At 51.6% G+C, this 26,811-nt stretch overlaps 13 protein-coding genes across 13 annotated transcripts; 7 read left to right on the forward strand and 6 right to left on the reverse strand.

The window, feature by feature from the left end:
• Positions 1–32: 32 nt before the first annotated feature.
• AUEXF2481DRAFT_35463 (uncharacterized protein) lies at positions 33–561 on the forward strand. The gene is made up of 2 exons (XM_013492685.1): positions 33–95; positions 150–561. The coding sequence occupies exons 1-2, from the start codon at positions 87–89 to the stop codon at positions 423–425; spliced, it is 285 nt and encodes a 94-aa protein (XP_013348139.1). The 5' UTR covers positions 33–86; the 3' UTR covers positions 426–561.
• On the reverse strand, positions 476–1,720 carry AUEXF2481DRAFT_25444 (uncharacterized protein; the record flags this gene model as incomplete). Its single annotated transcript, XM_013492554.1, has 1 exon — positions 476–1,720. One exon carries the CDS (start codon positions 1,718–1,720, stop codon positions 476–478), a length of 1,245 nt encoding a protein of 414 aa, XP_013348008.1.
• A 239-nt stretch (positions 1,721–1,959) lies between these two features.
• On the forward strand, positions 1,960–5,852 carry AUEXF2481DRAFT_1047 (uncharacterized protein; the record flags this gene model as incomplete). Its single annotated transcript, XM_013492409.1, has 4 exons — positions 1,960–2,247; positions 2,312–3,920; positions 3,970–4,077; positions 4,129–5,852. 4 exons carry the CDS (start codon positions 1,960–1,962, stop codon positions 5,850–5,852), a joined length of 3,729 nt encoding a protein of 1,242 aa, XP_013347863.1.
• A 343-nt stretch (positions 5,853–6,195) lies between these two features.
• Positions 6,196–8,094, forward strand: AUEXF2481DRAFT_183627 (uncharacterized protein). The gene is made up of 2 exons (XM_013492954.1): positions 6,196–6,260; positions 6,330–8,094. Exon 2 carries the CDS (start codon positions 6,542–6,544, stop codon positions 7,796–7,798), a length of 1,257 nt encoding a protein of 418 aa, XP_013348408.1. The 5' UTR covers positions 6,196–6,260; positions 6,330–6,541; the 3' UTR covers positions 7,799–8,094.
• Positions 8,095–8,596: 502 nt separating this feature from the next.
• AUEXF2481DRAFT_45712 (uncharacterized protein) lies at positions 8,597–9,674 on the forward strand (the record flags this gene model as incomplete). Its single annotated transcript, XM_013492776.1, has 4 exons — positions 8,597–8,763; positions 8,817–8,929; positions 8,987–9,480; positions 9,537–9,674. The coding sequence occupies 4 exons, from the start codon at positions 8,597–8,599 to the stop codon at positions 9,672–9,674; spliced, it is 912 nt and encodes a 303-aa protein (XP_013348230.1).
• Positions 9,675–10,474: 800 nt separating this feature from the next.
• On the reverse strand, positions 10,475–11,686 carry AUEXF2481DRAFT_1050 (uncharacterized protein; the record flags this gene model as incomplete). The annotated part of the gene is made up of 2 exons (XM_013492410.1): positions 10,475–11,282; positions 11,346–11,686. The coding sequence occupies 2 exons, from the start codon at positions 11,684–11,686 to the stop codon at positions 10,475–10,477; spliced, it is 1,149 nt and encodes a 382-aa protein (XP_013347864.1).
• A 180-nt stretch (positions 11,687–11,866) lies between these two features.
• Positions 11,867–13,543, reverse strand: AUEXF2481DRAFT_1051 (uncharacterized protein; the record flags this gene model as incomplete). The annotated part of the gene is made up of 3 exons (XM_013492411.1): positions 11,867–12,253; positions 12,306–13,351; positions 13,405–13,543. 3 exons carry the CDS (start codon positions 13,541–13,543, stop codon positions 11,867–11,869), a joined length of 1,572 nt encoding a protein of 523 aa, XP_013347865.1.
• A 654-nt stretch (positions 13,544–14,197) lies between these two features.
• On the forward strand, positions 14,198–15,412 carry AUEXF2481DRAFT_696312 (uncharacterized protein; the record flags this gene model as incomplete). Its single annotated transcript, XM_013492955.1, has 3 exons — positions 14,198–14,262; positions 14,338–14,875; positions 14,927–15,412. The coding sequence occupies 3 exons, from the start codon at positions 14,198–14,200 to the stop codon at positions 15,251–15,253; spliced, it is 930 nt and encodes a 309-aa protein (XP_013348409.1). The 3' UTR covers positions 15,254–15,412.
• Positions 15,413–15,552: 140 nt separating this feature from the next.
• Positions 15,553–17,633, reverse strand: AUEXF2481DRAFT_45714 (glycoside hydrolase family 15 protein; the record flags this gene model as incomplete). The annotated part of the gene is made up of 4 exons (XM_013492777.1): positions 15,553–16,600; positions 16,655–17,476; positions 17,533–17,564; positions 17,613–17,633. 4 exons carry the CDS (start codon positions 17,631–17,633, stop codon positions 15,553–15,555), a joined length of 1,923 nt encoding a protein of 640 aa, XP_013348231.1.
• A 1,173-nt stretch (positions 17,634–18,806) lies between these two features.
• AUEXF2481DRAFT_1054 (uncharacterized protein) lies at positions 18,807–20,688 on the forward strand (the record flags this gene model as incomplete). The annotated part of the gene is made up of 2 exons (XM_013492412.1): positions 18,807–20,090; positions 20,161–20,688. The coding sequence occupies 2 exons, from the start codon at positions 18,807–18,809 to the stop codon at positions 20,686–20,688; spliced, it is 1,812 nt and encodes a 603-aa protein (XP_013347866.1).
• Positions 20,689–21,197: 509 nt separating this feature from the next.
• AUEXF2481DRAFT_1055 (uncharacterized protein) lies at positions 21,198–22,041 on the reverse strand (the record flags this gene model as incomplete). Its single annotated transcript, XM_013492413.1, has 5 exons — positions 21,198–21,337; positions 21,429–21,612; positions 21,654–21,746; positions 21,844–21,889; positions 21,998–22,041. 5 exons carry the CDS (start codon positions 22,039–22,041, stop codon positions 21,198–21,200), a joined length of 507 nt encoding a protein of 168 aa, XP_013347867.1.
• A 667-nt stretch (positions 22,042–22,708) lies between these two features.
• Positions 22,709–24,305, reverse strand: AUEXF2481DRAFT_35471 (uncharacterized protein). Its single transcript, XM_013492686.1, has 4 exons — positions 23,977–24,305; positions 23,012–23,927; positions 22,849–22,958; positions 22,709–22,795 (listed from the first exon to the last, which is right to left on the reverse strand). The coding sequence occupies exons 1-4, from the start codon at positions 24,182–24,184 to the stop codon at positions 22,749–22,751; spliced, it is 1,281 nt and encodes a 426-aa protein (XP_013348140.1). The 5' UTR covers positions 24,185–24,305; the 3' UTR covers positions 22,709–22,748.
• Positions 24,306–24,723: 418 nt separating this feature from the next.
• On the forward strand, positions 24,724–26,020 carry AUEXF2481DRAFT_45717 (uncharacterized protein; the record flags this gene model as incomplete). Its single annotated transcript, XM_013492778.1, has 3 exons — positions 24,724–24,736; positions 24,800–25,452; positions 25,505–26,020. 3 exons carry the CDS (start codon positions 24,724–24,726, stop codon positions 26,018–26,020), a joined length of 1,182 nt encoding a protein of 393 aa, XP_013348232.1.
• Between the last annotated feature and the right edge of the window lie 791 nt (positions 26,021–26,811).

Below are 26,811 nucleotides of genomic sequence, written 5' to 3' on the forward strand. Positions count from 1 at the left end.
TTTGATGGTCTTGTTCCTGCCAATCCTGTATCCTGACATTACATAAACCCTCGAACCAATTCCCCATCCCCATCCACATATCAATCATGGCTCATGTGAGTAGGCGATTGACGAGCAGCCAGAGTGTCGGCTGATGCAAGTAAACACAGAAATCATTGAAGGATACCGCCAAAGACAACCCAACTCAGCTCGGCGATCATGTATCTCTCAAGGCCGAGACCCCAAACACAGAGCCCACTGAGAACGACCGTCCCAACAAGTCGGGCGCTGGCCACAAGTCATTGAAAGATCTGGCAAAGGAAAACCCCACCCAACTCGGCGACCCCGTAAGCCTCAAAGCAGAGACCAGTGACACGGAGCCCACCGAGAACGACCGCGGCGCAAGCAAAGCACACCCAGAGAAATCGGGAAAGTCAAAGTTGTAGAGTGTTATGCTGGGAAAGACGTGTAATTCATGAGGAGCGAAGAGGACGAACTAGTGCTGGGCACCACGTCTTCGCCTGCCCTTTACCCTGCCTTCATCTTCTACTTCCTCCTCTTCTTTGCCCTTTTGCAGAGGCGTACTCAGATTCCATTCGTCCATGTCGTACCAATCTTCGCCATCACTCATTTCACCCATGTGACTTTCAGTCTTGCACCAGCGCCAGACGTCTTTTCTCATGCGATCAGCTCTGAGTAGACCTTCCAGCATTTGTTCAGACTCGCGGACGACTTGTTCTTGCTTTTGACAGTAGAGTAGTAATAGGCGGCGTGTATCGTCAGCTTCGGTGGCTGGGAGACCGTAGTCACGGTCCGGTAGAGCGGAATCTGGAACGTGAAAGAAGCCGTGGATGGAGGGTATGGATGAAGGAGCGGGCGATGAAGAAGGAAAGTTGGGATCGGGGGTCGGAGAGGTGCGCGCCTGACGTCTGGTTGTCATTGCGTGTTGGGTCAAGGCTTCGGGGGAGGCATCGGGCGATGGGAGAGTGTCGAATGGATTCTGCTGTTGATCGAGAGCATCTGGTAGGGAGCCATTCTGCTGCGGGGGCTCGTGTTGTTGTTGTGTATTGTTGTCTGGTCTGTAGTGATCTATGGCAGAAGTGTCGGGAGGCATGATGGTGGACATGTTGTCGTCGACAGGCGCAGCCGAGGGATCAAGGAGCATGAGATCGTGTTCTGACTCGAGCTTGCCAATAGGAATCCAGTGGTCGTCACCACGTAACCTCAGCAGCAGCTGCTTGATGTGCCACAAGGTCTGTTTCTCGCGGTGCATAGCTTGACGAGCGTTCTCTGCCATTTCGCTGATTGGTCTCGAGAGGAAGGGTACTGAGAGCGAGGGGTGGTTGGCGAGGTGAGCGGCAGAAGTGAGGGGAGCGAGGAGTTCTTCGAGTTTTGTGTCGGCCCACGGGTTGTCGTCTCGACCAGATGTATCTGTCTCGTCTGCGTCTGCGTCTGCGTCGTCATCGTCGTCTATCAGATCACCGTCGTCGTCGAAGCGAAGCGGGTTGTCGTTGAGGATGTAGCGGTCGTAGCCAGCATAGTCGATGCGCTTCTTGTAGCTTCGACCATGGGTGGTGTCTAGGCGACCCTCACGCACATGGCGGGCATTGCGTTTGAGCTTGTTGCCGCGGTTGGTGGGCTGGGTGATGGACGTGTCCGAGTCGGAGTCGTTGTCGCGGCGGCGCATGGCCAGCTTCATGCCGCGTATCGTCTCGGCGATGATGGTCTGCTGTGCCGCCATGCTGACGAGAGTGCAGAAGGCGTGGTGAAAAGGGATGTGCGGTGTTGGCTGGTCTTGTTTGAAATTCAACAGTCGGAACTTCTTGAGCCTCCTCGATTGACTCGCTCCCCGGCTTGTTTCAAAACGCGTCATTTGCACGGGGCAGCTTGGGGAATCGCCATAGATGACATTCTGGTCGCATTCTACATATTCGCAACAACTTGACTCGCGCACTGCTGCCATGACATGATTGTGCAGACATGGAGGCCTACCCTGAAGACTATGTCTCCCACAACCTGCCCTTCATCGCCCTAGCTGGTCTTCCAACCGCCGACTTGTCCACCAACCCCTCGACTGCAAGCACCCCGACTGCTTTCCAGGCCACTGGCTTGACCATCTCCGACAAGTCTCCTCCATTGTCTGGCCCTCATGCCGACTCTATTCTGGACGAGTTCCTGCGCGCAGATGGCGCCTCTTTGTCCTGGAGTGAACAGGCTCTGGCCGACAGGTCTGGCTTGATTGGCTTCAACCTGTCGAGTGTTGGTCGGGTAGGTACGCCGCTGCGATCGACTCCTCTGCCAATCTTCCCTACTGATCCTCGTTACCCTACAGTCTTTTGTCTTCCCGCCTAGAAAGGCTGCTCCTCCGCCCATAGCTCCGTCAGACTCTCCTACAGGAAGTCCGAATCTTTCCTCGCAAATCAGCCACGACCTCCACTCGCCTTTGTCTCCGCTATCTCCTTCGTCTCCCGTGTTCCCTGATGGCCTCATGACTCCGCTATGGCTTGCAAAGCACCGCTCTCGTATCCCTGCTATCTATCTATCTTTCCTCACCCTGGATTCGGATTCTTCACATGACAACGCTCTCAAAAACCATATCAATGACACTAGGAACACCATCGCAAAGTCTGGTTTCAAGACTCGATACGCTGCCGTCCTTGTATCAGACGATGCTGCCATCTCACCTCTCGATTTCGAAGAGCGCCTCGCTGCCATCAGGAGAGCCACTTCCCTGGATCCAAAGATGTCGTGCTTCCACTTTGATGTTTCGGACTCGCAAACCGATCTGCCTTCATTTGTGTCGACTGTTCTTCGAGCATTACAACCCGTCTGCGTCGACTATTATAGAGACTTGACAAAGCATTCGCGACGGAAACGTGGTCGCGCTGCTCCTCCGCCCATCACTGCTGCTGCTAGTCGCGGCACATCACAGATCTTGACAAACAATGGTTGGAACGTACGCTATGATTTCAAATTAGCCATTTTTGCTGAATTTCGACAAGAAATGGACGTGGCTCAGAGGCATTTTGAGTCTGCCTTGGAAGAGCTGTTTGGTCCTGAAGGCAGCCTTGAAAATACGCCAAGTTGGTCTGCTCGTTGGCAAGAAGCCAGACTACTCTGCGATATTATTGCATTCCGTGTCTTGCGTTGTCAGATGTGGAGAGGTATGACATCGGGCGCCGCCGAGTCGTGGTACAACTACAAGGAGCGCATGCGAGACTTGATTGATCGTCGCGGAAAAGGCGCCGAGAACAGCTACGGTTGGGAGGCATGGGAAGCACGATGGGCAAAGATGATGGCACAGCTTATTGAAATGGCCGATCTGCCTGTATTCAAGCCTGTGGACTTGTCAGACCCTGGAGAACAGACGGCTGCGCCCGCTGTATATGCTCCTGCCGAGAAGCTATACTCGACCATGGAACGAATGATGCCCTTTCATCTTCTCCACCACCCAGGCTACTGGTGGAGGTTGGCCTGCAAACATGTCATGTCACGCAAGCGGCTAGCAGAAGCAATCCCGCAAGAGGACAGAACGCTGCCGAGTGAAACTTCCGCTACTCAATTGGCCAGCCGAACCAGAACTTATGATACGTATATGGTGCCGCAACCCCACGAGGAGGCACCGCTATCGGGCCACAGCACATACGACTACTTGTTGGATTTACAAAGTCAAACTGAGCGGGTGGAAAGTATCATGTCCAACAGAGGTCAGGCAAGAACTGTGCAGCAGGTCAAGATTGAACTTGCACGCGAATTTTACAGAGCCGAGCGATTCGACGAAGCATTCCGGACTTTGCAACCAATATGGGATAGCATGGTCTGGAGACGTGAGGGGTGGTTTGATCTGGCATTGGAAGTCCTGGAACTAATTTACGACTCTGCTGGGAAGACAGGAAACTCTAAAGTTCGGGTTGAAAGTGCTTGGGAGCTTACATATCAACGTAAGTGTTCTCTCGCCTTTGTCGTCATTTTCTCTCTGACTCTCTATAGCACTGAATACACGACACTCTATCGACGTAGCGAAATGTCTGACAGCTGCTGGCAACAATGAAGACCCTGCGCATGTTCTGCTAGATACCCAATCAAGGCTATGTCCATGTAAGTGTTCGAACCACGCCACTGCTTCTTACCATGCTGACCTCCACACAGTCTCCATCACGTTCTCCTTCCTCTCTGGTGAGGGGTTTGTTGGAGATACCGCTACCTGCCAAGTCGCAGTCGTCTTCAATGGATCTGTAAAGACGGCTGGCTTGACGCTTTCGGAGCTCCGCATCCATTTCAGCACCAATATCAGGAGTCTGGTCATCAATCACTCTGACGACGACCAGCAGTCGCTGTCAACAAGCCTCAAGGTTCACGAGGAGCACGACTCTGCACACCCCATGGCTAAAGGATTGCTGAGTAGCGCAAATCTGACATTCCAGCCTGGCCAACTTCGTGTGTTCAACCTGACGATCCCGCTTCGTGATCCGGATACTTTTGGGGCTACTGGTGCTTCGCTAGTGTTGAAGACTCCTGGAGCTACACTCGAGCACGTTTTGAGCCGCCCGGCGGACATAAGTTGCTCAAACTGGTGGCTGCTATCAGACAACAAACTTTCCAGGAAGCAGATCCCTCGCACAGAGCCAAATGCAATACAAGTGCTGCCGAAGCCACCAAAGGTACAACTGCGGATAACAAATCTCAAGGAACAATATTTCATCGGCGAGAAGGTCGCGCTTGAAATCCAAATTCTCAATGAAGAAGCGGAGGACGTCAACGCGCATATACGTGCTGAAGGGCAGGATAGTGCTGATGTCAGTCTCGACCTTGCCTGGAATGACAACAAGAATACTGCAAACGATCTGGACTTGACCAATGTCCAAATTGGCAACATGTCAGCCAACGAATCGAAGTCTCATACACTTGAATTCATGGCACCTCTGGAGCTCTCGGAGTATACACTGAGATTGGAAGTCAACTATCGTTTGGCTTCGGACCCTGATGAACCAGTAGTGAAGATTTTGGAATCAGTCATACCTTTCGTCAGCCCCTTCGAAGCCAATTACGACTTTGGACCACGTCTGCATACGGGAGTATACCCGAATTATTTCAGTTTACCGGATCTCTCCGAGGACGACAGCGAGCAGCCGAAGCAAGCACGAGGCATAGCGCAAAGATGGTGCTTGACCAGCCGTGTTGTCTCGTTCTCGATGGAGCCTCTGCTTGTCGCAACCACACGACTGGTTGTCAATCGAGTCACCAGCAATGCTGTCTGCGAAGTGGAGGAGTCACTCACGCCAGAGAAGGTATCACGTACCATGACTCTGAAAGACATGATGGATGTTCCTCATGTCCTGGAGGTCCGCAAGACAACTCTTGAAGACCGACGTCCTTCTGCGTTGGAGCTGTCACTGGCAGTCACTTGGCGTAGAGAAAATGCCGGCACTGAAGACACCACTACCACTATGCTCGCAGTCCCTAGCATGACCATCCCTTCTGCAGAACCTAGAGTGCTATGCACCGCAAGTGTTCCCTCAGACACTGATGACGAGGCCATAACTGTTTCGTATATGCTAGAGAACCCGTCGATGCACTTTTTGACATTCAATCTGACCATGGAAGCAAACGACCTCTTCGCATTTAGTGGCTCAAAGCACCGAGCAGTGAGCCTGACCCCGATGAGTCGCGTCAATGTTGACTATAAACTGTTTGTATATACTGTCGAAGACAGCGCTCTGACAGAACGACACGGTCAAAAGGGACACTGGATCTGGCCTGCACTCAGAGTAGTAGATGCATATTTCCAAAAGACTCTCAGAGTTTTGGATGCCGGAGATGGCGTTCAGAGTGATGATAGAGGCGTGGGCATTTGGATACCTTTATCAAAATGAGAGTGGTGGCTGTTTCGAAAGTTGATGAATTTCAATCTCGGCATGTGATACTATTAATGTAGATGGCAAATCTTTGCGAGACGATCTAATATTCGCTCTTGCCTTCATGAGTCAAGCAATCTGGCCCCTATTTTCTAGTTCTCGTGAGGTTGTACCAGGGCCGATCTTCGCTGTCATGCCGTCTTTGTTTACGATGTCCGAGACCTGCGCTGCGGCTGGAAGCTCGAGCCCTTGGCAAGAGTTGGCGGTTCATTGAGCATGTATATCTCTCATGTGACAAGTCAGCAGGAGACATTGCGTTCTGTTAAGCATTGTTGGGAGAATTTAGTCGTTATACAAGACATGAAGAGATTGCACATAGCATTGGTTGGTGGGATCATTAGCAAGCGAGGCGTGTATATGTAAATGGTGACCTCTTGGTGTAAACGTGTTGTTTGTTCTCGTCTGCCGGCGTTGAGCTGACGTACCTATCGCTAGTATTGGACATCGCTCGTCCTTGCGCCTCCGCACCGCACTGAGTCTCCTTCCTTGCATCTTATCCCGTGTCCTGCATTTCAAAACCCGGCCGCCAACCTCGTCAACACAACTTGAAGCCTCGAATTTCGGAGCTTTTCAATTGAGTGAGCATTTCCGTCAACTTCCCCTTCCCGGTGCTCAACTGACTTGTCGTGCGACAGCGATCTTACAACATGGAGCCCTGGCAATCGTGGCTCATCGCCCTCGGCGCTGCTGCAGCTGCCTACTACTACTACGTTCAGCACGGCAAGCCTGTCGCCAACAGAACTCGTGCCGCGTCAGTCTCGGACTTCGTCGCTCCTCAGCCAAAGGCCGCTCGTCGACGAGACTCGACAAAGCCCAAGCCCAAGTCCGAGACGACAAAGGCCGCCGCCGTCACTCTCCCCGAGTTGAGTGTTCAGAGTGGTGAAGACAGCACCACCAAGGCCCCCGAGGTCTCCAAGAAGCGCAAGGCTGGCAAGAAGCAGTCGGTTGCACCAGCTCCTTCGCTCACACCAGCTCCCGCCCCCAAGCGTCAAGAGCTTGACGACGATGTCGCTGAAGAGGAAGACAACAAGGCCTGGGCCCAACAGCTCGCCAGCCTTAAGAAGGGCACCAGCCTTGCCCCTCCCAACCGCACAGACTCGCGCAACAGAACAGTGAAGCAGTCTTCCAAGAACTTCTCGTCGGCCTCGTCCAATGCTGACAACGCTGACGACGATCTCACCCCTGCCATGTCGCCACGTTTGGCTGCTGGTGACGTCTCAGACATGCTCGAGCCCACCGCTGGCGGCCCATCCGTCCTTCGCCTCACCGGCTCCAACAAGCCTACTAAGGCCAACCAGCCTCGCCAGCAGTCACAAGCCGAGGAGCAAGAGACCAAGAAGCAGAGACAAAACCGTAAGAAGGTTGAGGAGCGCAGGCTCCAGAGAGAGGCTGAAGAGAAGGAGCGTCAGACCCTCCTCGAGACCCAACGCCGTACTGCTCGTGAAGCTCGTGGAGAGCCCGCGAAGAACGGCATCCCCGTCTCCAAGGCTCCCACTAGTAGCGCATGGGCTGCTGAGGTTGCCAAGCGCGCCACTGAGTCTCCTGTAGTCTCCGAGAGCGCTCCTCTTCTCGACACTTTCGAGCAAAGTGCTACCAACGGCGCCTCCGAGGAGGACCAACTGGCGTTGGCCAAGCAGATCAGCCAGGACGACTCAGGCTGGAACACTGTACCCAAGGGTAAGAAGCAGCAGAAGAAGACCGTTCCCGTGGCCGGCTCCGAAGACTCCAACGCTAGCGACGCTGGCTCAGTCGTCAACGCACCCATCAAGAAGGTTGCCCCTCTGCCCAAGGTCACCGCACCTGCTCCCAAGGCCACAACTGCTTCGACCAACGGATTCTCGTCTCTCTATGATTCCGGATATGACGCAGGCAGCCACCCCGATGACTCTCAGTGGGCCGCTTGATCAAGCCGCCGTTAAGCAACACACGCCAAATGGCCAACTTCACTAGGCTCATCCGGATGAATGAGCGCTAGACATTTCGTGATCTCCTACAAGCACCTTTTGACGAACCCATAATGTTTGGGTGTCGAGGCAGAATGGCAAATTTGTTTTCAATTCATGTTTTCCAAGCGAAGGTATTCCCACAGGGCATGTCGAGGGGGTTTGATTCTTTCCTTACAGTCGACAAGGTCCAAGGCCGCATAAAAGAAAAACAGGAGACAAAGAGATGCGGCTTGACTGAAAAAAGGCGTACAGAGGGTTCTGCATGTTCCTATCGTTCTCTCATGTACTTTTGATGTAGACCAAAAACGAAATGCTTTTCCATATACATTGAGCTCTTGCAAAGGTGCTTGGTACGATGATGGCATTGTGGGGTGGGGTTGTGAAGCTTGGTGCGGTCTTCAAGGTGCCGAGGGGTGGATGATGAGTGCGTCACAGTCTACAGAGCACATTGGAGACACGATGGCAATCTTGTGAGCAATACAATAGGAGTCAGAGCAGTCTCTGTTCACACAGTCATCGTCAAATGCTATAAGTACAAGGGGGAAAGAATTATTGTTGGCCCTTAACGGCTTCGAGTTTACAACAAAGAGCAGATCTAAAAAAGGACACAGAGCGTTGTTCCTGCGACAAGCTTCGATTTGCTGACAAGTGGTCTATTCTTCCCCACGTCTCTAGCCTCTCTGGACCTTTCGTCAACGAGGAGACTCGCATCCGATTTCTCCTCTCCAACCCCTTACACCATTTTTTACGACGACCATGGCTCAAATTAGAGGGACGGCAGGATACCACTTGGGCTCGCAGCCTTCCTTTGGCCAGCCTGGACGAGCAGACGCCACCAATGATCCCAGTCCGCTGGATGCCATCCGTGAACAGACCAGCAAGATTGAAGACTGGCTCGACACCTTGTCGCATCCCGTCAAGCCGTGAGTTGCACCACTCCTTTTTACGACCATCTCAGGCTCTGACAGTACCACAGCTACATTCCTGCGATTGGCCGCTTCCTCATCGTCGTGACCTTCCTCGAGGATGCCCTCCGTATCATCACACAATGGAGCGACCAGCTCACCTACCTACACGACTACAGACATAGTACGTTCTCCCTATCCAGAGTCAAGCTATACAACGCGTACTAACGCGCTACAACAGTCCCCTCTGGCCTCACCCACCTGTTCCTCATCGCAAACGTCATCGCCATGAGCGTCTCCTCCTTCATGATCATCGTCCGCAAGCACAGCGAATACGCCGTCATGGGTCTTTTCGGCGTTGTCATCACCCAAGCCCTCGGCTACGGCCTCATCTTCGACCTCAACTTCTTCCTGCGTAACCTGTCGGTCATGGGAGGTCTCTTGATGGTGCTCTCCGACAGCTGGGTGCGCAAGCGCTTCGCTCCCGCCGGTCTCCCCACCCTCGACGAAAAGGATCGCAAGATGTACTTCCAGCTTGCCGGTCGCGTTTTGCTCATCTTCCTGTTTGTTGGCTTCGTCTTCGCTGGCGAGTGGAGCTTTGGAAGAGTTATTGTCATCTTGCTCGGTGCTGTTGCTTGTGTCATGGTTGTTGTTGGCTTCAAGGCAAAGTGGAGTGCCGTCATGCTTGTTGTCATCCTCAGTGTCTTCAACTTGCTCGTCAACAACTTCTGGACTGTAAGTTTGGAGTCCTCTTCCTCGATCTTGATTTTGTTTACTGACTATGTTTCTAGCTGCACCACAACCACCCTCACAAAGACTTCGCTAAGTACGATTTCTTCCAAATCCTCTCCATTGTCGGTGGTCTTCTCCTCCTGGTCAACATGGGCCCCGGCCAGTTCAGTGTCGATGAGAAGAAGAAGGTCTACTAGAGTCCTCCCAACCACAGACGGTTGACCGAAATCCTGTCTGGTCATGTGTCAGAGCATACAAGCCCGAGAATTGTCTTGTTCAAATGAAGGAACTCGTGCGTGGAGATGGAAGGAATATGACACGAGAGAGTGGAGCTAGGTCTCTGCGTAGAATGGACAATTCCAAAAATGTTATTTTTTCCCCACCACATCTCGCCTTGTATTGCTCAAAACTCCAACCTTGATCCAAGAATGTTATGCTTAGGCTTTGTCATGGTTCGATATGTGTCTTGCAGATCATACGAAGGTAGGGATGCGTTGATGAGCACCTTGACAATACTGCACTGAGCCATGTCCTTTGTCATCTGGCCAGCTGATGTTTGGGAGGCGTGATGATTGCTACCACAACCACGAGGAAGGGACGGCAGAAAGAAGGGAAGGAGCAAGGAACACAACACATGGGGGGGGGGGGGGGGGGGTAGGAGCAATCCCGTGAAACGGAGGAAGCAGCGACCGATCACATTGGAAGGAGGAAGGAGTGGCAAACGAGTCAGGAAGGCGCGACGGTGGTATATTAAGAGAGCAGCGATGTGGATTGGGAGATTTGAGATCATGCTGTCTGGGGGCATCCATTGCATTGTCTGTCATATCCTACCTTTTTCTTCTATATCCTTCGTCTCTTCGTTTGTCATGCTTCGTCTTCTAGTCGTACACGTCATCCCGTAATCATCAGGTATGCTCTTTGGAAACCCTTGATAGTCAAAGCCCCTCATCTGTTTATCATTCGTCCTCCCTCGACACGGTAGAAAAAAGCATCCTCTTCACACACCATCCCTACCCAACCAGCCCAGACTAGGCCCCCTGAACACCTTTGAACCCGCAACCTTCCAACCCCAAGTTCCCATTCCGCCCTTACCCGATGGCACAACCCACTCCCCCAATCCATGAAAATTGACTTCATCCATACTCGTCTTGTCCCACTGGGAAAAGTCCTCTAGATCCTGGACTCCCTCCTTCAAACTTCTGAGTTCAGGAAACGAAGCTTCCCAAGCTTCCACTTCGGCAATGCGAGCAGCGTCTGCGGTGGCGTAACCAGCTTCTGTGAAGAGAATGGGGTTGGAGAGGTGAGAAGAATGTAGAGAGCTGATGATATGACGGCGGAGGGAGAGGTGGATGGGTCCTTGAATTGTTATAAACGATATAGGAGGAGAGCGGTTTGCAAACATGTTTATCAAAGCTGGTATGATGGCTTTCTCGTAAACGTGCACGGATGTCTTGTAGGCAGGCACTTTTTTGGTGATGAAGTGGTTTTTGTTGGATTTGATGGGTGTGTCAAGGGAGCGTGGAGCAATGTAATTGGAATTGGCTCTGGAATTCATGCTTGAGCGAGTGAACTTTGGTAGCATGGATGGGTCTGGTTCGTAGATGTCGGGAGGAGGGTCTGAGAAGTGAAGACCCAGTTCACGTTCCACGCCTTTGCCCTTGCCCTTGAGAGGAATGACTTCTTCATAGGTGTGGAGTTGGGGCTTGATGCAGTTGTTGCGAGTGAAGATTGTGTTGCCTGTGATGTGAATGACGAGATGGGTGACTTTTTGTGACAGAGGTGCGAAGGTGGCAAGAAACAGACACCTTGTAGCCGAGTAAGAAGTCAGTAAGAAGGAACACGCGCCAGAAAATCACAAAGCATCTTACCAGCTATCGTCTTCCCAATCGCCAAAGTCCGACGAGTCAATGTTGATCTTGAGGTGTGTGGTTTTGGAAAAGTCCTCTGCGGCGCCAGTGTCGATCATGGTCATGAAATACCAGAGATCTTCCATGGATAGCTCGAGTTGCTTTTCTTCCTCATCAGAGTCTGACTGCGCGTTCGGCCCCATGTTGTTGACGCGCTTGAAGAATGGTGTTGGTAGGGGAGGTGGCGGTGGTGGCGGTGGTGAATGAGATGGCGGTATCGTTGAGCCTGAGCGGTCACTGAAGGTCGAACTTGAGCATCTCTTCTCCTTGCGCGCGTTGTGGCAAGTCTTGTAACGAGCCATTTTGAGTTGTGACTTGTGAAGTAAAGTTGGCGTGCAACCGACCTGATTGCTAGCAAATGTGATACAATGTAAGGAAGGATTTTGTTCTTGAATATTCTCCGGCGCTTTGAATTTCAGGGGACTTTGGAAGACGAATGCTTAGACCATTGCGGGTAGTCAGATAGTGTTGGCTTATCGTGCTCAGTGTTTCCTTTCGTACGCCCTCCACCAGAGAGCCATATTGGCTGCTACTATCAAATCCAACATCTTGACACCTTCGTCCTCGATTATTAGCTTCCCAAGCTTGGCCTGCTTGCCACCAAAACCTCCTCCAGCACGTTCCTGTCCAAGAGAGAGATCAATATTACCGTGTTCGTCGAGGAACTTTGCCATACCAGGGATGATAGGGCCATCAGTAAGCTCATCAGACGTCGTGTGTCTATGTATGCCTGGCCTTGATGTTATAGAGGATCGTTTTAGTCCAGAATCAGCGGACACCCCACCCTTAGAATTACCCGTCGGAAGGTTGAATCGCAGTTCGCTGACTTCGGTCACAGCACTTGACGGATTCTCTAAAACGTGCTTGCACTGCAAAACATTAGTGAACATAGTCAACCTAGCATCATGCATTTGTACACACCTTCAGGGACCTGCCAGCTGCACCAGTGGCAAACTCGCACTTTCCGCCCCAAGGACTTCGGAACGTGTAGCCTTTGCTCCTTCGATCGATCAAAGCTTTGGGTGCAGCCTGCAAGCTTTGTCGATTGAGCTGCACAGAAGGACGTTGACTTTGTTGCTCGCCTGTCCACGATGGTGTCTTACGGTGTCCGTATGAGTGATCGCCAAATCTTGATCCATCCATGTATAGCCTCCGACGGAATGTGCTATCGTGATCTGAAGCCGAAGCCGAATGTGATGGGAACGTGGTCATGTCAGTACTGCCTCTGGAGACAGGTCTTGCATGATCGAATTGAAGGAATTTGGAGTATCCAGGATTGAAAATCTCGAGGAACAGAGGGGCTCCTGCCTTTTTCGTCTTGACCGAGCCATCGCCACCTAGAACAGAAGAAACCTCGTGGACAGGTGGGTCACGAATCTTTGCCACGTTCCATTGGAAACCGGATGATGGATCTCGACGAATCAATGTTAGGGATACGCATCGTTCATCCTCTTCGGGTGTAAAATGTCCCTCGTAGGAGGATCGACTAGCACCTCCCGTAGCATAAGAGGCTCGAGTGTCCAATGAAGGCCGACCTGAAACAACATTAGGGTCCAAGAACTGATTGCTGAGCGGCCGCCTGGAGAAGGATGGTCTGCCATCAGAACGTTCATGTATTGTAAATTGGCTACTTTGACTGGGTAGACTTTTGAGAGATGGTCGCGCCGGGATGTCTGGGAGATCCAGACTTTGGCGAACTGGCTTTCGCTGAGGGACTCCAAGTTGCTGTTTAGTATCGAATGCTGTACTTCTCTGTCGTGGAGATTCGCTGCCTGGAGAGGTTGGGGGCGTCGGTAGTGGTTTTCTGCTGATGGTCGAAAGACCAGGAACATCCTGGACAGGAATCTCCTCTGGCAGTTCCACGAGGTCGTCTTCCGGAATATCGATGTGTAAAAAGTACAGAGAGCTTTGTACGTCCTCGGCACTGACTACCTTTTCTCGTGGCTTGAGAGGAGTCAAGAAAACATCTAATTGTTTGTCAGAATTGTTCATCTTATTATGATCTGCTAGACATTCTCACCCTTACTGCCCGGGACTCTGACAATATAAAGAGTCAATGGCGCATGTGGGAGCTGGGTTGGGTTTCTCGGGTACAGCGGAGGGTCAGAGGCAAGTGTGGTAAGAAGACCCAAAGACCTTGCTTCGATTGCAGCTGCCATGTTCACGACAGAGAATATACAGGTACGAGCCGTGAAATACTGAGAAACCACGACCAGGCAAAGTTGGTGTGATATCAATCTTGTAGCGATTCAGGCAGGCACTTAGCGGCAAGCGGTTGCTGTCGTAAGGATGTGGCTGAGCCAGGCGGCGAGAAGATAAAGTTAAGTTAGAAGAGTAAAAAGAGCAAACTGGCTAACCAGTCGTCCTTTGATGGGTCTCATGAAGTACTATCAGGAGAAATTTAATGGGGTGGCAGGCATCGCAGAAGGCTGGCTATGTTTACATGGTGTAGGTGCTTGCACCCGAAAATGCCGAGAGTCAGTCTCCGCTGACAGGACAACGAGCTCGCCAACCTCGATGGGGCCACGATGCTTTGCACAATCGATGCAGGTCGTATGATTAGTAGGTAGTATGGCTGCTTGGATGCATCAATCTCGACCAGGATGCAGGAGACATGGAGTGCCAATATTTGACTTGCAACGGTGATGGAGACGAGTGCACAACTGGGTAGCACAAAAGTGCTTGCATAAAAGTGGTCCATGCTTTATCATGCGGGCATCATCGACGCCTTCGAGCGTCAAGCTGTAGTAATCGTCTACATACCGTTTTCGACACCTTCTATCACACCCCAGCTCGCCTTAATCGTCGCAATCATGTCGGACCCCCGGGATATGTGGAAGAACCTACAGAAGGGCCTGGAGCAGGCTCAGAGGTCAAGGTGCGCAAACACGTCCTTCTGTCAAAGAACAGGACCATGAACAGGAACAAGAGCTGAGACGAGGCAAATTTACAGATTCGGAGGAGCCGGAGGCCCTACACCCAACCCTAGAGGCGCACTCGGTGGTATCGCCGTCATCGCCCTCGGTCTCGGAGGTGTCTACCTTTTCAACAACGCCCTCTTCAACGTCGATGGTGGTTGCCGCGCCGTCAAGTACAGCCGTGTCGGTGGTGTCAAGGGCGACATCTACCCCGAAGGAACCCACTTGAAGATTCCCTGGGTCGAGACGCCTATCGTATACGATGTCCGCGCGAAGCCTCGCAATGTTGCCTCCCTTACCGGTACCAAGGACTTGCAGATGGTCAACATTACCTGCCGTGTCCTGTCCAGACCCCGTGTCGATGCCCTTCCTCAGATCTACCGTACTCTCGGCACCGACTACGATGAGCGCGTCCTTCCCAGTATCGTCAATGAGGTCCTCAAGAGTGTTGTTGCCCAGTTCAACGCCTCCCAGTTGATCACCCAAAGAGAGAACGTCTCGAGACTCGTCCGTGACCACCTCGTCCGCCGTGCCGCCAGATTCAACATTATGCTCGATGATGTTTCATTAACAGTATGTTCTTGAAAACCTAGCTCTTGAACCGGCAGCTAACACAATCTCCAGCACCTCGCCTTCTCGCCCGAATTCACCGCCGCAGTCGAAGCCAAGCAGGTCGCACAACAAGAAGCACAGCGTGCCGCCTTCGTTGTCGACAAGGCCCGCCAGGAGAAGCAAGCCATGATCGTCCGCGCTCAGGGTGAGGCCCGTTCCGCCGAGCTGATTGGTGATGCCATCAAGAAGAGCCGCAGTTACATTGAGCTCCGCGAGTTCGAGAACGCCAGAAACGTCGCCTCCATCTTGGAGAAGAGCAACAACAAGGTCTACCTCGACACCGCAGGTCTTGGTCTCAACGTCAACGCTCTCGGCAACGACAGATCCCTCAACAAGTAGGATGTTGCTCTTTAGCATCCCTAAAACTCACAGGTCTTGTTTTTTCTCTTCTCTCTTGTTCAAAAAACCACGAAATTCCCCTCGGCATGGTTAGCGTAAGATACTCGATGGCGTTTTATGGCTGGCTGCTTCAAATGTGTATAAAATAAGAATTCGAACTACCCCCCCTTCTTCTACTCGTTTTGGGACAGTGTATTGTATATATGGCTGATCTCCAAATGAAGTACACATTTTCCCATGTCGGTCATTTCTGCAAACAGGCAGCAACTGACAGATTCTGTATTCTCCATCTACCATGCTTACATGCCACCCCTTCCTTGGGTCACGCGATCAAGGTTGAACGCAGCACTGACCAAAGCCAGGTGCGAGAACGCCTGAGGCGTATTACCCAACTGCTCTCCACTCCTCGCAATCTCCTCTGAAAACATATTCAAATGATTCGAGAAACTCAGCATGTTCTCAAAGATGTTGATCGCCTTGATCAAGTACTTTTTATCGTAAGCTCCAGCTCTTGTAAGCGCCTCCACCAACCAAAAAGTACACATGCTGAAAGCACCTTCTCTACCTCCTACTCCATCGTCGGATTTCATGGTGTTGTAGCGGTAGACCAGACCAGTAGAAGTAAGTCCTCCTTTCTCAGGTGCTAGAAGGATTTGCTCGAGAGTGTTTGTGAAGCGAGGATCATTAGGCGCTATGAAGAAAACCAACGGTGCTATCAAGACAGCAGAATCCAAGACTTCATTACTTTCGTAGCTTTGAATGAAGCATTTCATATCTTTGTTGTAGCCCTTCTCCATCACGTCGTCGTAGATGAGGTCGCGGGTTTCTAGCCATTTCATTCTGTTTGGGCAAGGGAAACAGCGTTTATCTGCCAGTCGCAAGGCACGGTCGATGGCTACCCAGAGCATTATCTTGGAGTAAGTGTAGTTCATGGGTGCGGAGCGGACTTCCCAGATCGACATGTCTGTCTCCTTCCATATACCACAGACGTAATCCGTAAGCTTTCTCACAGCGACCCAGAGGTCGTAGCTCACAGGCTTTCCATACTTGTTGTAAAGGTAGATGGAATCCATCATTTCTCCGTAAATGTCGAGTTGTTTGTGGAAGGCTGCGCCGTTGCCGATGCGGACGGGTCTACTGTTCTGGTGACCAGAGAGGTGGGAGAGTTCGATTTCGGGCAGGTCCGTACTGCCGCGGATGGAGAACATAATCGGGAGGCCGCCGTCGGGCTTGGGCGAGTCGATTAGACGAGCGCTAAGGAAATTCATGTAGGCTTCTGCCTCTTCTGTGAAGCCCATTCGGAGGAGGATATAGGTTGTAAAGGACGAATCTCTGACCCAGGAGAATCTGTTTACAAGGTTTAGTGGACAGACATTTGCGAAGCAGGCAAGACTAAATCACCTGTAATCCCAGTTTCTACCACCTCCAAAATCCTCTGGCAACGAGAAAGTAGGTGCTGCAACGATGGCTCCAGTGGGCTCGAATGTGAGCATTTTGAGGATCATCAGACTTCTGCTGACGACCTCTCTCCAGCGTCCCTTGTACTTTGACTTTGAGATCCAGTTGAACCAGTACACCGACGTATCTTGTTGGATCTGATCAAGCAGTGCTGTAGAGATTGATTTCTTATCGTCTTCTTCGAGATTCCTGAGTACGAACGAAACCGATTGACCTTCTTTGAGATTGATCGTGGCAGTCACACCATCACCGAGAGACGAACCGTCAACATGCTTCTTCGAAAAGGAAAGTTCGGGACACGAGGAGTCGTCGCCACAGTCAATCGTGGCCACTAGTTCTAAGGACAAGCTCTCAGAGCGAAAGTGTACTACTCGCTGAGCCTCGTTGTCGGCCTTCACAATCTCGGTAGTGTGGGAGTCTTGAGCATAGTTGAAAGCAGGGAACAACTCGATGTTAACGTCGGTGGCACCTCTGATACACTCAACCCTGCGGACCAACCACTTTTTGAGTTCGTTACGGGGATCGATCGTAGCGCCTCGTCCAACAGTAGGGTCTAGTTTCTCAGCCTTCAGAGGCCTGGGAAAGAAGTCGGTGAGGGTCAGGACGCCATCATCATGTAGGTATCTGGTTTGGAGGATGTTGTTGCTAGGCAGGTATTGCTGTTTGGTCGTGATCTTCAAACCCGAAGGCGGACTGATTGTGAAATGGCCACCCTTGTCCTTGTCCAACATACGACAGAATACAGATGGCGAGTCAAAGTCTGGCCTATAGAGGTGTCAACTAATCATGCTGTGCAACAAAGTCACCCTCTGCAGCATTACCAGCACATCATATCAATTCCACCATCAATTGCCTTTGATAGTCAGTGTTTGCAGCTGTGAATTGGTTCTATGAGACATACCACAAGAGCACTGGTATGCATGTTGCCTGAGATTGTGAATATAGAAGTCCGTGATCTTGGGATCAGTGTCGGTCACGAACCTATCAACCCATACTGCTCGATCTAAATCATGTGAGCAGATGTGCCCTACCGATAGCACACATGGCCAACACTCACTGGCATATAGCCTGTCCTCTGGCGAAGACCGGTAGGATCAGAAATATGTTCAGCCATTGTGTACGAAAGGATGGCAGCCAGAAGCTGTCGATATATAGCTGGTCGCGTCCCTTGCTTGCGGTGGTTGTACGTGTGGCAGTCTGGGGTAAGAGACGAACAGCGAAGGAGTTTTACCTTGTATCAGCTTACAAAGAGCAATGTCACTGGTCGTTAGTGGCATCCATGTCCTTCCGCTATCGATCACCGGCTTGGAACGTCACACGGCAATGGATTACCCGGGACGGTTGAAGATGAATTCCAGATGCGATTTATGCATTGGCGAATGTTATTGAGAGCACTATCATAGAGACATTAACTTTCGAGCGTCGGTTTACATTTGCATGACCAATCATTGCCCTCGATTTCCGCATCTCTATCACGCATAGGTATGCAAGCAGGTTTGACGAGCAGGAGCTAGGAGGCTGACATAGCTCCTAGTCCTTGCCGGCATCTTCGGAGGTCGCGACTTGACGCCAATCGCGAAAGCAGCGGGCCGAGCCGTGTCATATCGCGAACTCCAGCATCGAACAAAGTTACGTAGCAAACCATCTCGCAGGCAAAGATCAATACTTGTGACTGAGACTATCTGGATCCATTCATACAGCGCTAAGGGCACAAACACACGCCGCGTAAACCCTCAAACCGACTCGGTTCATGCCATGCCAATTGCGCCTACCGCGTCCGTGTGACCGCCGACACGTCCAACGGGGCATCTTTCGCTATGCCGTAACATACAGATCTCAGCAATTGCGCCATGCGTCGCAGAAGCCTGATCTAGACGCTGTACGACGGGCTGCTCTGAGGCGTCTCGATGAACACATCAAACCGGACGACCTGTCGGCCACACTCGAAGCACATCGTGAATCGAACCGCGCCTCGATAATCAAGAAGGTCCCCACCCGCGGGTCCGATCCTGACATGATACGACCATCCTACATAGAGCGTCTCCCATATACAAGGAAAGTTTCCCATGAGAAGGAGAAGGAGGAGCGCACGGATATGTCTACCTTGGCACAGTTCAAGAGGGTCGTTAGAGAGGCCGCCACAAAACAGGTCGACGATCTAGATACACTCGAGTTGCAGCGCATAGAAGCAGCCCTAGAATATGGCCCTTCTCTCCGAGAGCTAGAGAGACAGCGGCAGAACAACGAAGAGCTTCATCTCCGTCGAGTCGACTTTCTTCGCAAACATGAGGAGCCTTTTGAGAAACCGCCGCGATACGATATTACCGACCGCACCACCTTCTTCGCTGTGATTCGCAGATCCGCACAGCTGGTTCAAGCAGAGCAAAAGAAGTACTCCACTCTCCATTTTCTCGAGGCCTTCGCAAGTCGATCTTTGTTGGCTTATTACGGCGTCCCACAACCAATCATTCCTACACTCAAGGGCTATGCGCACCCAGAACCATGGAATCGCCGGCCACAAACAAAGACCTTCACAAATGAACATTGGGCTGACCTCGAGATACGCTTATTCGCCGAATGGATGGAACCAACACTTTCAGAAAAAGCTGCGAGGAGAAAGGTGGCACGAACATTGGTCGACCTCGTCAAGCAAACGAATCCAGCACTCATAGCTACACCATTTGGCTCGCAAGCGACCGGTCTCACAATGCCAAGCTCCGACATCGATATACGTGTTGCAGATCCGACCTACAAACAGGAACCTGACGACACGACACGCGTTACAAGGGACGCACTTGCAAAAATGACCGTGGCAGAGAGACAGGAGCTCAGGCAGGCTTCGCACCTGATACGAACGACCGCAAAGAGGAAGCACATGGTTCTTCAGCTTCGGAAGCTTCAAACCGCCTTGGCCGACCATGAGGACTTTGACAACGTTCAATTCTTGGAAGCACGCGTGCCTCTGATCAAAGCTATCCACAAGCCCACCGGGCTCAAGGTTCAAATGGTCTCTACAAGCTCCACCCACAGATCTCAAGAGGCGATTAAAAACTACCTTGCCGAGTTTCCGCATTTGAAAGCATTGTTCATGCTTCTCAAGACTGCATTGAACCTTCGCAATATGTCTGATCCCTGGAACGGTGGCTTCGGATCGTACACACTATTCATGATGTGTGTGGCAGCCTTGAGGTACGCTGCGATCAAACGAGTCCAAGGCTACGACGGACGCGGCAGAATATCAGACAATCTCATACAGATCCTGTCCTTCTGGAGTGAATTCAAGACAAATACCAAGGCCATTACCCTCGAACCCACCAAAATAGTCCCAAAGAGGGTAAAGCCGAGCCCAGAGGAAATCGAGGCTCGGAAAACAGACATGGTATGCAAAGAGCCCAACTCCCCACACGAGGCAAAAAACACAAAACTAACACTTCTCCTCCCCTTCCCAGTCCTTATGGGCACGTCTCCGTATAGCCCAACCAAACGCCTACAGACCCTACATGCTCCACCTCCAAGATCCAGCAGACCCCTACAACGACCTCGGCCGCTCCAGTCTAGCTATCAAGGATCTTCAAAAGACGTTTGCCCAACTCTTGGCCGAGTTGACTCGAGACTGGAAGGACCCGAAACGCAGAGATGACGCTGCTCCGTTGCTGAAGTCGGTGGTGGGCAGATGTGATAGGTATTTTGACGAGATGAGGATTCCAGTCGATCTTTGGGGTGAGCAGTTTGTAGAGGAGATGCAAGCCGCAGAGGCTGAGGAGGCTGAGGCTGAGCAGCTCAAGGCGGAGAGTGCTGAGGCTGAGCGCCAGAGGGCTGAGAGTGCTGTCGAAGACGGTGAGACTGAGGAGAGTACCGTCGGAGAGAGTGGTGCCGTTGGAGAGAGTGGTGCCGTTGGAGAGAGCGGTGTCGAAGAGACTAGTCCTCAAGAGAGTGCCCTTAGAATCAGTAAAGTGCCCTGGAAGCGGAGGTCATAGAGCACGAGGAAAAGGATTTCTTCCCAGATCTTCTGAGAGTCGACAAGCGCTTCTAGAAAAAGTTGCAAGAAATTCAAAATGTATACACATACCAACGACGAAGAACAAGAAGCATACAGGAAGGTGTTCGTTATCATGTTGGGGTTTCCATATGTGGTGTTTTACCAGTCTATCTGACTCTCTGAAAGTGAACCGATGCGCCATGGCACTCCATCGTTTCTGGCAGTAAAAAAGCAAGGCTAAGCCGAGTTGTGCATGCGCGTCGAAGCAATGGGTCTTCGCATTTGCCTGTGAGCGAGCGGTGGCAAGCAGACGCCCTCTTCATCGGTAGAGCAACGGCTGATTGTCACCACCGCCTCGACTCGACAACAAAACAAGCCCAAATCCATCCCCAGAATCCATTCCGTCATGAGATAATGCCCCTGCACGCTGCAAGTAAAACAGAATAACCCTTGATACACTCAATCGGCCATTGGTCGCGCCCTGTGACGGGCTTCGCTGCTAGACTTTTAGATGGCGTACTTTCTTGTCCACTCTCTGGCTGTAGCCTCGTAACGCGAGCGGTCAGTCTTGTAGACATGTGCGATCTCAGGAACGAGCGGGTCGTCAGGGTTGGGGTCGGTCAACATGGAGCAGATGGAAAGCAGGACTGCGGGGTTGCGTTAGTAACGGTCAAAAGTGTAAAAGGTTGTTGCTATCTATCGCTTTGTGGCAGATAAGACAGGCACTCGGTCGCTCACCTTTTGAGATGGTCAGAGCAGGGCTCCATTGGTCTCTCAGAATGTCCAGACAGATACTGCCGTTACTGTTGATGTTGGGGTGGTAGATGCGGGTGGTGAAGTTGACCTTGGGGGGCTTGAAGGGGTAGTCTGTGGGGAAGTGGATGGCGAGGAAGAAGACACCGCCCGAGTAAGGAGAGTCGCCCTGGAGGACTGTCAGTCATGTTGTCGCTCTGTTTGTCGTACAAGTGGCGAAGGTGTTGTTGCTTCACCACCGCCGATAGCTTGACTAGGGGATTCAAGACTTACGGGACCCATGATGGTGGCTTGCCAGTGGAACTGGAGGCAAAGGGAGTCAGAGAGAGATCTATTTGGACAGAATCGAGTGGCCACGAGGCAGGCGCTCAATTTTGAGGCGGAGTTTTCAGCGACGTACCAGGTCATCTCCGATGGGACCAGCAGAGCAGGATGAGGGAGGGTCGCTACATGTCTATTAGTGTCTGTCCGAGCGATATGGATATCTGTCGAGGCACTCGATGGACCATCATCAAGGTGGGGGAGGGGAAGGACAGAGGGGCGCCTTCACGTACCGGCCGAGATCGGTCAACTCCTTGTTAATTCTCTTAAGCGCCATATCGAGAGCGGGTTGTGTGTGGAAGGGGGAAACAGTCGATCAACGCAGAGTCCGATGTGGTTGCGTTGGTGGTTGTAGGGTGGTATGCGGAGCGAGGATGTCGTCGCAGATGTGTGAAAAGGATGACACTGGGAAGAAGACGGTTAGATTGGCCCTTAGCACCGCTTCCGATGCGTCATGCCGACTTACACCGACGCCGCTGCAACACAACAAAGACGGCCTGTTTCCTGATCCAAGTCTTTCAGCTACTTTTACTGTCGCTTCACTTGTCTTGTGATCGTTATCAACTTGAAATTCACTGCGGAGATATATCTACGGGTTTCATCAGTGTTATGTGAGTGCTTCACAGCAGACGCCCAGCCGTCACGCGCCCAGCAAATTGTCGCTCGCACTTGCCTCGCCCTTCTCGGCTTGCAGCCCAATGCACCGACTGGTTCAACTCCTCCTTCTTTCATGCGTCAAGACACACGCTCGGTGCATGCATATATACATAGGACATCCATAACACGCCACTCAAGGAAGATTACGATTCACGGCATCACGCGTTCTCTAACAGCAATCATCTCGAAACGGATGCTTCCCCCAAATAGGCTTCGTACTTTTGTACACTGATTGTTTTGTGCTCGGTTTCGGCTATCTTACACAACATGGATGGATCCTGCCTGTCAACGAAACCTGGCGCCTGACTATCCACTATTTTCATCCACTTAACAGAAAGCTTGAAGACCGGTGATTGCGCGTCCAAGAATGAGAGCTGAACCTGAATTAGCGCGGCGCTGCGGAGCTGAATATTTCTCCTGAACTTACCGTGAATATCACTTTGGCCCTCATACGTCTGGGTGACAAACAAGTTGGCCACATGTCTTCCGATGTGGTACTCGTCGCTGACGGCGTTTCCTCCGAAGACTTCCTGCAGACTGTTCAAAAATTAGTGCTCGCTCAAGTCTCGACGGTTTCCTCCGCCACTCACATTCGTGCGTTTACCAACGCTCTATCACAGTTTTGTCTCTTAATCATTGAAATCATCTCAGGCGCGGCCTTGCCTTCGTCCTTCAGGCGACCGACTTGCACTGCTGCCAGAATGCCAAAGGCCGCGTCTGTGGTTGCATCGGCAAGCTTCTTCTGCACGAGCTGGTACTTGGCGATGGGGTTGTTCTTGAACTGCTTTCTCTCCAAGGCATACTGTCTTGTTCTTGCGATGCAGTCCTCAAGAGCGCCCATGGTACCCCAAGCGATACCATAACGGGCACCATTGAGACAGCTGAAAGGTCCTCTCAAACCCTCGATCTCCGGGAACATGTTGGCTTCAGGTACGGGGCACTCATCCAACTGGATCATACCAGTGAGAGAAGCTCTCAGACCATTCTTGTGCTTGAGTGCGGGGGTCTCCAGTGTTCCTGGTGGACATTCTGATCTCTCAACCAAGAAACCACGGATCTTACCAGTCTCTTGCAGCTTGGCCCATACTAGCATGACGTCTGAGATTGGCGAGTTTGTGATCCAGGTCTTCGCTCCGCTCAGGCTGAAGTATCCCTTTTTGGTCGGGTGAGGCTTGGCCACGGTCTCCATGCTGCCAGGATCACTGCCGTGGTTCGGCTCAGTTAGACCGAAGCAACCAAGCATCTTTCCCTTTGCCAGCTGAGGAAGGAACTTATCCTTCTGCTCCTGAGAGCCGAACTCGTCGATACCACCCATGATCAACGAAGACTGGACAGACATGCCCGAACGGTATCCAGAGTCGACTCTCTCGACAGCACGGGTAATGAGTCCTGATGCGACCGAGGAGACACCAGCACATCCGTAGCCTTCAATTGTAGCACCCAGTAAACCCAGTTCTCCCATCTCTTCAAGGATCTTGCGGTCGTAGTCTTCGTTCCTGTATGCGTCTGCTCTAGTCAGTAACTGTACCAGACCATCGTCATAGTGTAGACTCACCGAGCACGCGAGGAAGCATGCGCTCTTGACAGTAAGACTCGGCAGTTTCTGAGATGGCCAACTCCTCCTCGGTGAACAAGTTGCTGGCACCTAGCGGATCCTTCCAATCGAATGCCACAGGGGTATGCACATAGCGACGAGTGACTGGGGCGGCAGAGCCTCTTGAGCCCAATTGTCTGGCTGTTTGACGGGCGACTGACTTAAACATGATGTGTGGAGGGTATGCGGAGAAGGGAAAAGTGGAGTGGAGCAGCGAGAGAGAGAGAGTAGAGAATTGACTATATAACAACACAAAGCATGCAAGAGAACGGCGGCAAAAGAGATGCGTGTTGTATCGGAAAGTCGGCTACGCCCCGCTGTATGTAGGTTTGATATGCCGAGGCTGGAAGTCGACGTCCGATATCGAGGGTCTATCATGTCACAGGGTCTCCTTCACGAGATATGCTCGCGAGATGCTAGGTAGGTCACTTGCGAATGACAAGGTGGCTCTTCCATGGTACAGGGGGCAAGTCAGGAAACAAATGCGCGATGCAATAGGTTGACAAGTAGTTGCTGTCCCAATCGGGAATTAATTGATTGCGTCACCGAGTTGCAGTTTCCCCAGACGCGAGCGCGTCAGCCTCACGCTTCTTGCTGCGACGCTTCTTTCTGCTTTCGACTGCCTGCAAAAGTCGTCCAATCGTCAATTCATAACTCGACAGCAACAGCTGATCATACAACCCTCACTGAAATAAGAAAGCTTCCAAGATGGGTATCAAACGTGAGCATAACCACCCAACATAGTCTGGCTGAACCGCAGAGCTGACATGTTAATTCTACTCAGATCTGTTCCAAGTCATCGACGAGCACTGTCCGGATGCCGTCAAGACTGGAGAAATCAAGAACCAGTTTGGTCGCAAAGTTGCCATCGATGCCTCCATGTCACTGTACTCATTCCTCATCGCCGTCCGCTCTGAGGGTCAACAATTGATGAACGAATCTGGAGAAACAACATCACATCTCATGGGAATGTTCTATCGCACGCTGCGCATGGTTGACAACGGCATCAAGCCTCTCTACGTCTTCGACGGTGCTCCACCAAAGCTCAAGTCGGGTGAACTCGCCAAACGTTTCCAGCGCAAGACCGAAGCCGAAGAGGCACACGAAGAGGCCAAAGAGACGGGTACTGCTGAGGACATGGAGAAGTTCAGTCGCCGTACTGTCCGCGTCACGAGAGAGCACAACGCTGAAGCTCAACGGCTGCTCAAGCTCATGGGCATCCCGTACATCATTGCTCCTACCGAGGCCGAAGCTCAGTGTGCTGCCCTTGCTCGCGCGGGAAAAGTCTATGCTGCTGCTAGTGAGGATATGGATACCTTGACCTTCAACGCTCCCGTGCTCCTTCGCAAACTCACATTCAGCGAGCAGCGCAAGGAACCTATCCAAGAAATTCACCTGGACAAAGTCTTGGAAGGTCTAGACATGACCATGGACCAGGTAAGATGACAGCAGCTTGGACCTGAAGGGCTTGTGCTGACCGCTTTCACAGTTCATCGACATGTGCATCTTGCTCGGCTGCGATTACGTCGATCCCGTCAAGGGCATCGGCCCAAAGGTCGCCTACACCATGATCAAGGAACACAAAAGTCTCGAGGCTGTCGTCGATATGCTCGAAAACAACAAGAAGTACACCATTCCCGAGGATTGGCCATGGGCTGAAGCCAAGATTCTCTTCAAAGAACCCGACGTTCGCTCAGCCGAAGACCCTGAATGCGACTTTGAGTGGAAAGCCCCAGATGTCGAGGGTCTTGTCAAATTCCTGGTCGAGGAAAAGGGCTTCAGCGAAGACAGAGTCAAGAGTGGAGCAGCTCGTCTCACCAAGAGTCTCAAGAGCGCACAGCAAAGCAGACTGGAGGGCTTCTTCAAGCCAGTTGCCAAAACTCCCGAAGAGCAAGCGAGCTTGAAGCGCAAGAACGAGGCCAAGCAAGAGGAGAAGAAAAAGAAGCAGAAGCAGGCAGCCAAGGAGAAGAAGGATGCTAAGGCCAAGCCCAGAGGCACCGCCTAGATATTTCATTTGAAAACGCCAAAGTGGCACTGCTGCAAGGAGAGGAGTTTTGATGGCGTTTGCTGATATGGGAATACCCGCCAGGAGGATCAAGTATGTGATTTGTTGAACGGCGTATCAAGGATCGAATGGCTCGAATGGCTAGAATGGCAACAAACATGACATATCAAGCTTTCTTAATGCTCACACGAATACCAAAAACGGCTACTGCATGTTTCCGCCATATAAATCTCCTTCGCGCCACTCTGTTCATTGTATATCAAACAACGATAGTACCACTAAGCTATAAGATCTTCTCCATGGCTTCGATCAATCCCGACTGTGATCTGATAGTGTGTAAAGTCTTCGCTTCTCCACACGTCGTGGTGAGCTTCCAAGCGCTCACAACGAGGGACGCCGAGCGAAATGAGTTTCTGATGCTATTACTTCTCCGAGTCAAATTAGTCAAAATTCTTCTTGAAGCGGTGATATACAAGAGTGGATATCTCATGGTATTTATCAAACACAATGGAAGTAGACGTATCCAAACCACAATGTTGCTGTCGACTTCGAAAGGGTTGGGTCAGGGTTGTGCTGTTAGCCAAACATCCTTGGGAGAGAAAAGTAGATATGTTAGTTGCTGCAACCTACCTCGATAGTATGAGAGCTTAGTATTCTTCGATTTGGAGCGTTAGAAATTATCTGTTCTTTATACAGAGTAGTCTAGCTTGGGTTAACCTGAAGGTAACGTCAAATAGTAAGTTAAGAATGTTGATTTTCATGGGTTGCAAGACTGTCGACACCCGTCTCTC

Source organism: Aureobasidium subglaciale, assembly GCF_000721755.1.
Source record: "Aureobasidium subglaciale EXF-2481 unplaced genomic scaffold scaffold_1, whole genome shotgun sequence".
Classification (NCBI taxonomy): domain Eukaryota; kingdom Fungi; phylum Ascomycota; class Dothideomycetes; order Dothideales; family Saccotheciaceae; genus Aureobasidium; species Aureobasidium subglaciale.